We start from the raw sequence: 14,707 nt of genomic DNA, 5'->3' as shown, positions 1-14,707 counted from the left end.
ATATTTTAATTCTATCTTAAATTTAAATGAAACATTAAAATCTTCCTCAAGTAATTCTAATTAGGAAAAATAAACAAACTTGCAAAGGATGTGTAGGAGTTTGTGACTGACAAACTTAAAATGTGGTGCTTTCTCATGGTCACAGATTCTGTGTGGGACACACGATTATATCAATGCAGAGATGAAAACGTCCCTGTAGTTGTGTGCGTGTACCTGTACAGGGTGTATGAGCCCCTGGCTGAGGGTCAGCGCGATGACATTGAGGGCAAAGTGTCGCACGCTGGACTGCGTGTGGAAGAAACACTCCAGCACCTGCTTCAAATAGAGCTGCATGATGGAACTGCTCATACCAGAGGAGATGTCACCCATCTCCTTTAGATCCTCCTGCTTTGACATTTTCTGCCCTGAAGATAGAAAAACAAAACTTGGGTAAGATTGAGCAAGGAAACAATTAGCTTTTTTCCCCATTAAGGGGAAGCACAAAATGTTTTTGTTTTACAAATGGACACAAAAACACTTCATTATGAAAACAGGATTTTCACTCAAAAGATTTTTACAGAACTGATTGTTACATAAAAAGCCTACCTTTATTAGCCCGTTTATTTAAAAATTGTGCAATAAAATATATTACAAATATTATGTCATAGTTATATATTGGAGTTCAATTTATAAAAGAAACTATGTTATAATGGAAAATTAACTCAAACCAGAGTTTTGATCGGTGAATGACAATGTCTTCAGCACAAATTTTCTGCCATAAGCAGCTGTTTAAGTAGTGAATCTAGCCGTATGAAGCGTGGTGTGGCCACTCACACTCTCTGTCGGCCTCCTGCATACGCGTGTCCTCCTCTTGCAGGTACATCTGCAGGTTCTTCAGCACCTGGATCTTCAGCGTGATGGAGCACCTCTGATCAGACAGCAGCCCGTTATACAGAGACTTCACCTCTGGAACAAACATCTGACTTGGGTGCATGATGAACAGGAACCCTGCATGGCATGTGAAACAGAGAGCTTAGAGATTATAACGGTTAAAATTAAAGATTGATGGTGATCGCAATAGCATGAGACTTGAGTTATTCAAAAATGTTTTTTGAAAAAAAAAATATTCTTATTTGCTAATCTGACGAGAAAAAAAAAAAAGCAATACTATGTACAGTATAACATTTGAAATATTTCAAATAAGAGTCATCTTACCCAACCCAATGATAGCTTTGCACCTGACTTCCTCATCCTCATGATTGGTAAAATACAGCAATAGTTCCAGAACCTTCTCCTTTATCACAACCTGCAAATAACAATGTGAAATCACAGGTTTAATTCATAGGAGTTATAATTTAAAAAGAATAAAGAGATTTATATTTAAAATAAATAAATTAGTTATAATAAAGTTATACTTAGATAAAATAAACTATAAATTAGTTATAATAAATAAGGGAAAAATATGTATATTAAATAAAGGGCGGTATAATTAAAATGAATAAATAAGGGGAGTCATAAAAACATTTTTTTAATTTAAAACAAAATAGTTATAACAAATAAGAAAATAAATAAGGGGAGTTATAATAAAAAAAAATTAAAAAAATTATGGATGTTATAAAGAAAATAAATATAAAAATGAGTTATAATAAAGTAAAGAGAAAATAAATAATTAACAAAAAATAATAAATGGATCCATGATAAAAAATTAAATATAAACATTTATTATATTAAGAAAAAAATTAAGTAAATAAATAAATAAAGGGTTTTATTAAACACCAAATTAATTTTACATGTGTATCAGGAAAGGTTGTGATACCTTAGTGGTACCCTTGAACTGCTCGAAGTCAAAGTCAAAGTGTCTGCAGAGAGCTCCCACGGTGAAGAGAGATCGGAGCAGTGCTGCTTTAGTGGCAGTGAGTGCCATGTTGTTCGTGCCCTCCTGATGCTGGACCTTCAGCTTAGTCAAAGCCCCATAATAACGGTTAAAACAGGCCCATACAAACTTATAATTATGGGTCACTTTATTCACTATCGCACCCAAACAACTCACACAGTACTGGACAACCTGGGGGGGGGGGGGGGGAGAGAGAGAGAGAGAGAGAGAGAGAGAGAGAGAGAGAGAGAGAGTGATGAAACTGGATACTTTTTTGCAGCTAAGCACCCTGTGATTTGTTACTGTTTTTGTAAACATTTAGATGTTAGTCAGCTTGACTGGATTTATATACACACACACACACACACACACACAGTTGTGCTCAAAAGTTTGCATACCCTGGCAGAAATTGTGAAATTTTGGCATTGATTTTGAAAATATGACTGATCATATGAAGCCATTTATCATCACATAGTTGTTTGGCTCCTTTTTAAATCATAATGGTAACAGAAATCACCCAAATGGCCCTGATCAAAAGTTTACATACCCTTGAATGTTTGGCCTTGTTACAGACACACAAGGTGAAACACACAGGTTTAAATGGCAATTAAAGGTTAATTTCCCACACCTGTGGCTTTTTAAATTGCAATTAGTGTCTGTGTATAAATAGTCAATGAGTTTGTTAGCTCTCATGTGGATGCACTGAGCAGGCTAGATACTGAGCCATGGGGAGCAGAAAAGAACTGTCAAAAGACCTGCGTAACAATGTAATGGAACTTTATTAAGATGGAAAAGGATATAAAAAGATATCCAAAGCCTTGAAAATGCCAGTCAGTGCTGTTCAATCCCTTATTAAGAAGTGGACAATTCTGGGATCTGTTGATACCAAGCCAAGGTCAGGTAGACCAAGAAAGTTTTCAGCCACAACTGCCAGAAGAATTGTTCGGGATACAAAGAAAAACCCACAGGTAACCTCAGGAGAAATACAGGCTGCTCTGGAAAAAGACAGTGTGGTTGTATCAAGGAGCACAATATGACGATACTTGAACAAAAATGAGCTGCATGGTCGAGTTGCCAGAAAGAAGCCTTTACTGCGCCAATGCCACAAAAAAAGCCCGGTTACAATATGCCCGACAACACGTTGACACGCCTCACAGCTTCTGGCACACTGTAATTTGGAGTGACGAGACCAAAATAGAGCTTTATGGTCACAACCATAAGCGCTATGTTTGGAGTGGGATCAACAAGGCCTATAGTGAAAAGAATACCATCCCCACTGTGAAGCATGGTGGTGGCTCACTGATGTTTTGGGGGTGTGTGAGCTCTAAAGGCACGGGGAATCTTGTGAAAATTTACGGCAAGATGAATGCAGCATGTTATCAGAAAATACTGGCAGACAATTTGCATTCTTCTGCAGGAAAGCTGCTCATGGGACGCTCTTGGACTTTCCAGCATGACAATGACCCTAAGCACAAGGCCAAGTTGACCCTCCAGTGGTTACAGCAGAAAAAGGTGAAGGTTCTGGAGTGGCCATCACAGTATCCTGACCTTAATATCATCGAGCCACTCTGGGGAGATCTCAAACGTGTGGTTCATGCAAGACGACCAAAGACTTTGCATGACCTGGAGGCATTTTACCAAGACAAATGGGCAGCTATACCACCTGCAAGAATTTGGGGCCTCATAGACAACTATTACAAAAGACTGCACGCTGTCATTGATGCTAAAGGGGGCAATACACAGTATTAAGAACTAAGGGTATGCAGACTTTTGAACAGGGGTCATTTCATTTTTTTCCATTGTTGCCATGTTTTGTTTTATGATTGTGCCATTCTGTTATAACCTACAGCTGAATATGAATCCCATAAGAAATAAAAGAAATGTGTTTTGCCTGCTCACTCATGTTTTCTTTAAAAATGGTACATATATTACCAATTCTCCAAGGGTATGCAAACTTTTGAGCAAAACTACATTTGTATCGTTGACTACACAATATCAAATGGCCAAAAACATTATGTAAAAAAAAAAAAAAAACATTTTTACATTGCCACAACACTAATGTTTCTCAACTCATTTTGAGTTGGACAAGTAAAAATAATGCATTTGTGGTTCAGTGAATGAGCCAACAATTACTATTGATTGAACATACTGTCTATCTATCTATCTATATATATACATACACACACACACACACACACACACACCGTTCTATTGAAAAACTAAATTAGACATCTTTGGTCACACTGTATGTTCATAGCTACGGTTGTGTGCCACCAGAAATGACAACACAATAGAAAACCATTTATAGTACACTGTGTATTGCCAAAATATTTTTTACATATTATATACGAAGCAGCATGTATTTCATACTGTAGTATGCTACACTGTTGTAACATGATCTTGCATTGAGCACGGACACATGACCTTATTATGAGCATATCGTCTGTCACTTACGGTCATGCCATATTTTAAGATGAGCTTCATTAGGTCTTCTTCAATGGTGGTCAAGAAGTTCTCGCTCGGGTGATCCATCAGAGGAACTACCAGCTCCAGGATCTTTGCAACATTACAAATCACCATGAAGTCACTCTGAGACTGTAAAAACAACAAATACAAACATCATTTAACACATCCATTACAAATAAACACTGAAAAATACATACATTTAATCTATTTACTGACATTCACTTTAGCATGCTAACATTTGATGACAATATGTATGACCACTAGATTGTGGAGTGACTTCAAACATTGAACTAGTAGAAATAGATTAAAAGGACAATTCAAAAGTAAAAAATCTGTCATCATTTACTCACTCTCATGTTGTTCCAAACATGCATGACTTTCTTCCATGAAAAAAAACAAAACAGGAGATGTTAGGTAGAATGTTAGTCCTCACTCATTCACTTTCATTGCATTTTTTTCCATACAATGAAAGTGAATGGTGACTGAGATTTCTTTTGTGTTTCACAGAAGTCAGTCAGTCATACAGGTTTGGAACATCATGATGACAACTGTCTACTACTATCAACTTTCCCTTTAATAGTTGCTGTTTGCAGAGAGAAAATATATACTTACACTGCACTTGGTGGTGAGGTAGGGCTGCATAGTCATAGCATGCTTTACCATCAGCTGCGCTCTGATCTTACTGAACAGATAGAGTGTGGTGATGCACGCGACCAACCGCGTTGAGTTCACACTCTTGTGCTCTGCACACAGACAGCATTACAACAGCATATTAACATCTTCATTTGGAGTTCCATATTCAATCACTAAGAACAAATTCATGACCAGCATCAGAAGGGTGTGGTGTCATCTGATTCACAAACCAATTTTTTTTTTTGTTTGTTTGTTTGTTTTTTTGAGTATGTCCTTTTTAAATGAACCAATTCACAAAGCAAACAATGGGGATAAAAGGTAAGGGAGACAGCATTACACTTTCACACTGTTTACATTAATATTCATTTCATTAATAATACTACTACGTTTATTTTATATAGTGCCATTCTTGAAACCAAGGTCACTTTACATGAGAGCAAATACATTAAATACAGCAAATGGACCAATAACACATACACTAAAAAAAACCAACAAAACAAAACTGAGAGATAACACTGAGTGAAGAGATGTGTTTTTAGATGTGATTTAAAAGGAGGAGAAAGTGGTGAGTTCCCAAAGGGGCTGTGTGAGAGCATACCAAAGTCAAGGAGCAACAGTCATAAATGACCTGCCTCCCATTGAAGACAACCTGAATTTCGGGACAAACAGTACATTTGTACCAAACCACTGTGTCCAAATATAAGGGTGAAGCAACTCAGTGATGTACCGAGGAGCAAATGTGTGAAGAGCCTTGAATGTTATCAACAACATCTTGTATTGAATGCGATAGGTAATTGGTAGCCAATGGAGTTGTCGCAGAAAGGGAGTGATGTGTGCAGGCTTTTTACTGCAAGTAAAAACTCTAGCTGCAGAATGGATGTATTGTAGGTGATTTAGGGTCTTAGTGAGTAAACCCAAAGAAGAGTGAATTACAATAATCCAATCTAGAGGAAATGAACGCATGGACTAGTGTTTCTGCATTAGATTAATTACACAATTTACATTAAAAACAACTAAAAACACCACAATGCATACAACTCAAACAGAATCTAAAAAAAATAAATAAAAAAAAACCGCGGAAGAAACTTTCTGAAAGCACTGTGGAGTGATGGCTTAAATTAAACTAATGATGTGCGCAACGACTAATTTTACTGACATTTAAACAGAAATTTTACAATCGACTAGTCTAAAAGTTAAAAACCTTTAAGAAAACAGTCAAAAAATATTGTGTTTAAGATCCATTTGTAATACTTAATATATTATTTCAAAAATGGGGCATATTTGCAACGTGCTTGCCTTGAATAATGATCATAGTACATTAGGTTATCCTAAAAAACATGACAGGCATTCAACGTTAGCAAATATAGGCATATTTCTTGAAAACAACTTCATAAATATGCAGTGCAGGACCAATAAGAGCACACTTAATAGCCTGTTATAAACAGAATTCACCAAGTAAAAGTTACCTAACACACTATAAAAGTCAGCACATTCAGCGTGTCAGGCCGCTCAGCTGGAAGAAATAGCATGCAGAAACATTTTGCAAGTCGGTAGAGCTTGGCAAGTTTCTGGCCTATCCGCACCCCAACCTAAGTGTATATAATTCCCATACTTTACTTGTCTTGCAAGAGGACGTTTTTCTGCGTGCGCCACGAGTTAAAGGGGCAAAGAAGCATGCATGGCCTAACTTAAAATGAAACTTTGCATATATCTACTGATCCACTTTTTTTTAATAAAATTAACATGACTTCGTAAAAAAAAATACAAATCAAACCGTAAATGTGTAAATAAAACTTTAACGTTTTTAAGTTTAATGGGGAAAAACATTTAACTGACAAATAGCGGCAGCACTGTTTACTTGACTAATCTCGCACATCCCTAAAATGTAACTGTGAGTCACTTTTTAAATAGATTAACTGAAAATAATCGTCTTCAAGAACTGACTTACTACAGTTAATCTCTCAACTCCAGAAGTGTGTTTTTGTGTGCATACCTGCAAGTGCCTCCTCATATTTGAGGATGTACTCCACAAGATTGTCCACTAACTGCACACAGGCTTTCCTGGTTGGTTTATAGGATGAATCCTCCTCTGACTTCAACAGCTAAAGAAACACACAGAGTGCACTGAAGCGCTACAAACATCCAAACTGAGGCTGATAAATGGAAACTGACTTTACTCCAAAACACTTACGTTCAGCAGGAGCTGCTCGAACCAGTCATAGCCAGTGTCCCTACAGGCAGCAACCTGTAACAGCAGAAATAACAAGTCAATTTACTGAGAATGAGCCTCCACAAAATAAGGCTGTTTACACAGTAGAGCTTTTGGTGGTGAGTCCGTTTGACATCAAACTTTGATTTGGTTAATTGGAGTGTTCCAAACTCGAATATACACCAAGGAAATCGGGCATCTGGGAGTCAGTTAAAATGAGCTTCAGTAAGGTCTGCAATAGGTATGTGGAGTTAGGCCACTATACAATGCAACATTGCCTGCCCACTTTTTCAGCCTTCTTGGTTCTAGAAGTATTTTTCCCATTCATATTTTTCCATAGGGATTTAATCAAGTACTTTATAAAGGAGTAAGACTCCAAAATAACCAGCTCTGAGGTGAATCACAACATTACAAGCTTTAATTTTAAGCAACAGAAGTATTTTCTGACAAAATCGGACAAAAAGGCGGCGGCGCAACTTTTAAGAATGTATACTTAATGGGCCTCATTCATGAAACACAAGCAGAACGAATGGTTTTCTAAATCAATCGTAAATCCGGTCTGATGTAAATTTCGGATTCATGAAAATTTTAGTATTTTCAAAATTTACACCTGCTCCCGACAATGTGTAAATCGTGTGCAAGACATCTGAACGTGTTGTGCTCTTTCAGATAAACTGCAATGACTACATTTTGATATATAAATAAGTAATGCAAAAAATAAATAATTAAATGAGTGAAATGAACCTTAAAAAATAAATAATAAAAAAGCTTTTATTTAGAATTGTTTCTTTGCTGCTTGCATTTATTTTTTCAAAGTAAGGTTTTTCCCAACTCTGGTTATTTCCAGCAGAAGTTCTTGATGGGTTTGCATTGCATTTTCTAAAAAAAAAAATTATAATAATACTAATAATATTAATAATGCCCTCTAATGTGACTGGCTGGACATTTTTTTATTTGATATACACTACCGGTCAAAAGTTTTGAAACACTTATTCTTTATAAAAAAGATTTTTCACATTTAGAATAATAGTAAAGTCATCAAAACTATGGAATAACATAAATTCAACTATGGGAATTATGTTGTGACTAAAAATCCAAAATAAATATTTTATCATCTTCAAAGTAGTCACCCTTTGCCTAGAATTTGCAGAAATGTACTCTTGACATTTTCTCAACCAACTTCTTGAGGTATCACCCTGGGATGCTTTTTAAACAGTATTGAAGGAGTTCCCATCTATATGCTGGGCACTTATTGGCTGCTTCTCTTTATTATTTGGTCCAAGTCATCAATTTCAAAAACTTTTTTTTTTTTTTTAAATTACATTTTAGTTTTATAATGAAATTAGTATGGTGGCACAATTATATTTTTGTCTACAAAACTAATTTCAAACATTTAATCATACGCCTTCAGATCAAAAGATTTTTAAGATCATGAGAAACATTTCAGTCAAGTGTTTCAAAACTTTCGACCGGTAATGTAAGCTCTATTATTTAGATTTCATAATTTAGTATAGGCATCGGAAAATCACGTTCAGTTGACAAAGTCAGTGGTAAAATAAATGATGAACACATCATGGGCAGATGCGTCAACACAGAAAAGAAACTACACTGTCGTATAGCTTTTAAATCTGTAATATCTTAGTGTTTCGGTTAAAGACCTTCTTCATGCATTCTATCAATTTCATTGAAGATTGTTCCCTTTGCAGGGGAAGTACATCACTGTACAGTCTTGGATTTACTCAAGAAGTTTCGCCAATGATGCTGGCGATGCGCTCAACTGAACCAGAGATCCTCCTGTCGGCATGAACTGAAATTTTTTTTACACTAAAGCTTCACGTCAAACCATTTTTATTGACCTATTGGACTGTTTAATTCACAAAAGATCCTCTGATGACAGCAAAGATGCCTATGTTCCTCACTTTCTTTATAGATGCGAGTGATTGCTAAATTAATATTTTACAATCTGAATGCACTCCATAAAAAAATAAAATAAAAAACTTATTCCTGTTCGCAAATATGTTAAAAGCTTCCTATTCTCATTTACTATCAAGTCTGAAGTCTCCCTAATATCGCGTTTCATGGGTGTGGATTATGATAATTGTGAATGAACGTGCACGCACACTCTTTTTACAAACGTTTGGAATTCACAAATATATACACGAATACGAAGCGTTCTTGACTCCAGTGGTAAGTTTTTGGGAAGCTACATTTTATGCCGAAATTACTCCCAAATCTTTCGTATATTTTTAAAATGTTCATGAATGAGGCCCAGTGTCTTTACTGAGGGAATAAATTACAATCCCTTGAAGCATTGTGAATGACATAATTGAATTACTGTATTTTTCGGAAATAAAGTCGCACCTGACTATGAGTCGCACCGGGTTAAAATCGCATTGTTGAGAGAAAAAAACAAAAACAAAGATAAGTCGCATATGTGTATGTCACACTGACAGAGGGAGCATTCAGCAGGCACTAGGATCCAGGAGGAGCCGCCTGACTTCCCTTAACTGGTTCAGATGGAAAAAATGTGCTCTATGAACATTACAGTACCTCAGAATCTCCACATTGTATCATGGTGTTTTTGGGCTAGTTTTAAACAGGAGAATTTGATTTAAGTAATTGTGTGTAACAGTTTCTCATTATCTGTTTATGTTTCATGAAAAAAACAAGACAATAAGCTACATTTGTTTATAACATTTGTAACTATGCTGTGCACAAATAAACTGGTTTTAGTCTGCGAATAAAACAATATGCCTGATTAATTCTATTCATTCATTAACGTTAGCGACTGACTATCTGTGAATTTTTTCTGATATCTGCAACCCTCTTTGCAATATATTAATTATCCAGTTCACAGACTGAATGTTTTTACTATAAGTATGATAAAGCGTCCTTTATGGGCATGTGAGGGAGTTGCGTTTGACAGCGGTCAAGAGTTTGTTAGAACAGAAATATTATGATGGGACAGAATATTAAAACTGGTTGCATAAAGAACTTTGTAAAGGCAAAATATTCTGAATTGGCAACTTTATAACGCTTCTACTGTCTCTATGACTGATGTTTTCACCCGATTTGGTGCGCTTGTGTTTGACCAGCCGATATCAGTTATGTATAAATTATGTATATAATTCGATTCGGACTATAAGTTGCAGGACCTTTCAGATTATGAAAAATAAAACGCGACTTTTATTCCGGAAAATACGGTAATAATGATGGGAAAATAAACTACTGATTTAAAGTTGCTAATAAGTATAGAATCAATATATTTTAATTTGATTGCAAAATATTTACATCTATACAAATATATAAATAGTTTGAGAGTGTAGGGAGATCCACTCGGTTGCATCATTTGGAGTACGTCATTAAAGTGGGCGGTCGATGCTGGGCTCTTGTCGCGATTCTATGATTGGTGGATTTTGCCCCTCAGGAACATGGGTAGCATAGTTCACCAGGAATTCAGCTAATAAAAATGATTTATAAAAGTTAATGAGGACTGATGGCTTTAGCAGAAGCAGACAAAATCAATTAACCTCAGAGACGGTCTGTATTTAAAAGTTAAAAAGTTACTGTTAAAAACAAATTTGCCTATGGAGAAAACGAATGGGATTTTTAATTCCGGAACCAGACTGTTGCGCTGTAATGATGACAACAAGCGTGACTGATACCCTGCAAGAAGGGATGGTGTTAACTAAAAATTCTCCATTCAGGGCTCAATGCTATGGATTTTTTCTACTGGCCTGGTTGGGCCAGTACTTCAGATAGTTACTTGACCTGCTAAATTTTCACTGGCCCCAATACAAAAATGAATAAATAAAAAGCTGTTTTTACCATCATGGCTTTAAAAAAAAAAAAAAGAAAAAGTGTCCTAAGCTAAATATTTACACAAACACACACACACACAGTGCCTTGCAAAAGTATTCAGACCCCTTACCAATTCTCTCATATTACTAAATTACAAATGTGCAATGAAATTTCATTCTGTTTGATATTTTAACACACTGAAACTCAATCACTTATTGTCAAGTGACATTGGTTTTAGGTAGGGAAATATACACTATATTGCCAAAAGTATTCGCTCACCCATACAAATAATTGAATTCAGGTGTTCCAATAACTTCCATGGCCACAGGTGTATAAAATGAAGCACCTAGGCATGCAGACTGCTTCTACAAACATTTGTGAAAGAATGGGCCGCTCTCAGGAGCTCAGTGAATTCCAGCGTGGTACTGTGATAGGATGCCACCTGTGCAACAAGTCCAGTCGTGAAATTTCCTCGCTACTAAATATTCCATAGTCAACTGTCAGTGGTATTATAACAAAGTGGAAGCGATTGGGAATGACAGCAACTCAGCCACGAAGTGGTAGGCCACGTAAAATGACAGAGCGGGGTCAGCGGATGCTGAGGCGCATAGTGCGCAGAGGTCGCCAACTTTCTGCAGAGTCAATCGCTACAGACCTCCAAAGTTCATGTGGCCTTCAGATTAGCTCAAGAACAGTGCGTAGAGAGCTTCATGGAATGGGTTTCCATGGCCGAGCAGCTGCATCCAAGCCATACATCACCAAGTGCAATGCAAAGCGTCGGATGCAGTGGTGTAAAGCACTCCGCCACTGGACTCTACAGCATTGGAGACGCGTTCTCTGGAGTGACGAATCACGCTTCTCCATCTGGCAGTCTGATGGACGAGTCTGGGTTTGGCGGTTGCCAGGAGAACGGTACTTGTCTGACTGCATTGTGCCAACTGTGAAATTTGGTGGAGGGGGGATTATGGTGTGGGGTTGTTTTTCAGGAGCTGGGCTTGGCCCCTTAGTTCCAGTGAAAGGAACTCTGAATGCTTCAGCATACCAAGAGATTTTGGACAATTCCATGCTCCCAACTTTGTGGGAACAGTTTGGGGATGGCCCCTTCCTGTTCCAACATGACTGCGCACCAGTGCACAAAGCAAGGTCCATAAAGACATGGATAGAGCACCTTTGGGATGAATTAGAGTGAAGACTGCGAGCCAGGCCTTCTCGTCCAACATCAGTGTCTGACCTCACAAATGCGCTTCTGGAAGAATGGTCAAAAATTCTCATAAACACACTCCTAAACCTTGTGGAAAGCCTTCCCAGAAGAGTTGAAGCTGTTATAGCTGCAAAGGGTGGGCCGACGTCATATTAAACCCTATGGATTAAGAATGGGATGTCACTTAAGTTCATATGCGTCTAAAGGCAGATGAGCGAATACTTTTAGCAATATAGTGTATATAAAAATAAAAAAATAAAAAATAAAATACTGAAATATGCTTAAGTATTCAACCCCTGTGCTGTGGAAGCTGCCAGGTTACACCAATGAAAGAAATTGCCCTAAAGAGGACACAATTACTTTACCATTGGCATCCACCTGTGAATCATTAAAGTTGCAATCACATTTTCTGGATTAAAAAACCCACTGTTGAAGGATCATTGGTCAGGCTGTGAATCTGAAGGAAAATGAAGACCAAAGAGTATTCCACAGAAGTTAGAGATAAAGAAATAAAAATACATAGATTAGGGAAAGGGTACAAAATAATATCCAAATGTTTGGATATCCCAATGAGCACAGTTGGATCAATAATCAGGAAGTGGAAGCTGCATCACACCACCCAGGCACTGCCAAGAAAAGGTCGTCCCTCAAAACTCAGCGCTCAGAAGCCACAGAGAGGCCAAAAATCACTTTGAAGGAGCTACAGAGTTCAGTGGCTGGGAGAGGAGTAATGGTGCACCAGTCAACCATATCAAGAGCACTGCATAACGCTGGCTTGTATGGGAGGATGGCATGAAAGAAGCCGTTACTCAAAACGTACCATCGGAATGCACGTCTGGAGTTTGCCAGAAAGCATGCGAGTGACCCAGCTGCAATGTGGGAGAAGGTTTTGTGGTCAGATGAGACCAAGATAGAGCTTTTTGGCGCAAACCTAACACTTCCTATGCCTCAAGACACACCATCCCTACAGTGAAGTATAGTGATGGCAGCATCATGCTGTGGGGATGCTTCTCATCAGCAGAGACTGGGCATCTTGTTAGAACTGAAGGAAGAATGGATGGAACAAAATATAGGGAAATACTGCAAGAGAACCTGCTTCAGTCTGCTAAAAAAGCTTGGGAGGAAATTCACCTTTCTGCATGACAATGATTCCAAGCACAAGGCCAAAGCAACATTAGATTGGCTCAAGAACAAAAAGATAAATGTCCTACAGTGGCTCAGTCAAAGTCCTGATCTCAATCCTATTGAGAATCTGTGGCACTATTTGTGGCCAAAATCACTTTGTCACTGTGTGCAAAGCTGGTACATATGTACCCCAAAAGACTTAAAGCAGTTATTGCAGCAAAAGGTGGCTCGACCAAATAATAATGTGTGGGGGTTGAATACTTATGCAAGATATTTCAGTTTTTTATTTTTCATAAAAATATTTCCAAACAAAAAAACAATGTCACCTTACAATAAGTGATTTTGAGTTTCAGTTTTTTAAAATAAAATATCAATCAGATTTAAATTTCAGTGTACCATTTGTAATTTGGTAATATGAGAGAATTGGTCAGGGGTCTGAATACTTTTGCAAGGCTCTGTGTGTGTGTGTGTGTGTATATATATATATATATATATATAAAGACAATTTCCACCAAAATTTTATCACATTTATAAATTGAAAGATATGATTTATGCCTTATTTTATCTCATACAAGTGCTTTACAGGTAAATTCATAAATACATCATATTACCCTCAGCTGTCCTGCCATTTACATGTGTTTTAAAGCAAAGAGTTCTGTGGAGAAAATGATGGGTTTTCAGATTTAGTCACTTGAGTTAAAGATTAGATTATTGGCTGAATGTAATGAACATATGAATCCCTGAGAGAGAAGACCTTGCTACCGAATTGGTTGTGATGTGTAATATACAGTAGATAGATATTATGCCTAATATATGAATTAAGAATGTGGATATAAACATAAAAACAGACAACCCAAACAAGACCAACACTGACTGATTCAAAAAGCACAGAAACAAAAATACCTGTACATTCCAGAAATTAGAAATGTAACACGTGTGTTATGAGGATGATATGAAGTAGACAGTTTCAGATATTTATCTTCACCCTGCAGCTGAACAGCTCTGATAATAATAGCCTAACAGCCATAGTGATTTTGCTTCTTTTCATATCAAACACCATTATCATTTCGAATGAACGTTTATGCTATTAAACATTACCTGATTAAATGTCTACTTACATTTTGGATACTGAGATTTTGGATTCATGATTTCCAGTCACGTGTATAACCGGGGTTTAACAAAGTTTATATAACGTTTCATTCAGCTCTTCATCTCTAAAGGCGAATTAATGAGATAAAAGGTACTTTTTTACCGGGCGAACAGTACAAGCCCTCTGTGCCTTTAAGAGAGTGCATGCATGCACGTTAAACAGTGTCTACGCTGCACGGAGAGAGATCATGAGAAAGATGCACGGAGAGACATAGATTTACAGTCCTATAGAAATAAACTGTTGATTTCTTTTGTTCCAATGAGTGGATTA

General features: G+C 37.1%; 2 protein-coding genes across 3 annotated transcripts in view; one reads left to right on the top strand and one right to left on the bottom strand.

Moving 5' to 3' along the window:
- The window catches only part of LOC127440017 (NAD-dependent malic enzyme, mitochondrial-like), a 714,514-nt gene extending 711,949 nt beyond the window's left edge, over positions 1–2,565 (top strand). Inside the window, exon 16 of the transcript XR_007897053.1 lies at positions 2,447–2,565. The gene's annotated coding sequence lies outside the window, so the exon portion shown is untranslated. The remainder of the gene's footprint in view (positions 1–2,446) is intronic.
- The window catches only part of LOC127439989 (nipped-B-like protein A), a 78,949-nt gene that overhangs the window by 9,775 nt on the left and 54,467 nt on the right, over positions 1–14,707 (bottom strand). For both annotated transcript variants that reach the window (XM_051696323.1, XM_051696324.1), the window contains exons 31-38: positions 7,143–7,196; positions 6,945–7,053; positions 4,931–5,061; positions 4,307–4,447; positions 1,796–2,044; positions 1,195–1,285; positions 814–987; positions 214–404 (exon numbers count right to left, since the gene is read on the bottom strand). In XM_051696323.1, the coding sequence (XP_051552283.1) occupies positions 214–404; positions 814–987; positions 1,195–1,285; positions 1,796–2,044; positions 4,307–4,447; positions 4,931–5,061; positions 6,945–7,053; positions 7,143–7,196 (1,140 nt within the window). The remainder of the gene's footprint in view (positions 1–213; positions 405–813; positions 988–1,194; positions 1,286–1,795; positions 2,045–4,306; positions 4,448–4,930; positions 5,062–6,944; positions 7,054–7,142; positions 7,197–14,707) is intronic.

This window comes from Myxocyprinus asiaticus, chromosome 4 (genome assembly GCF_019703515.2).
Source record: "Myxocyprinus asiaticus isolate MX2 ecotype Aquarium Trade chromosome 4, UBuf_Myxa_2, whole genome shotgun sequence".
NCBI lineage: Eukaryota > Metazoa > Chordata > Actinopteri > Cypriniformes > Catostomidae > Myxocyprinus > Myxocyprinus asiaticus.
This window is presented reverse-complemented; position numbering and strand designations above follow the sequence as displayed.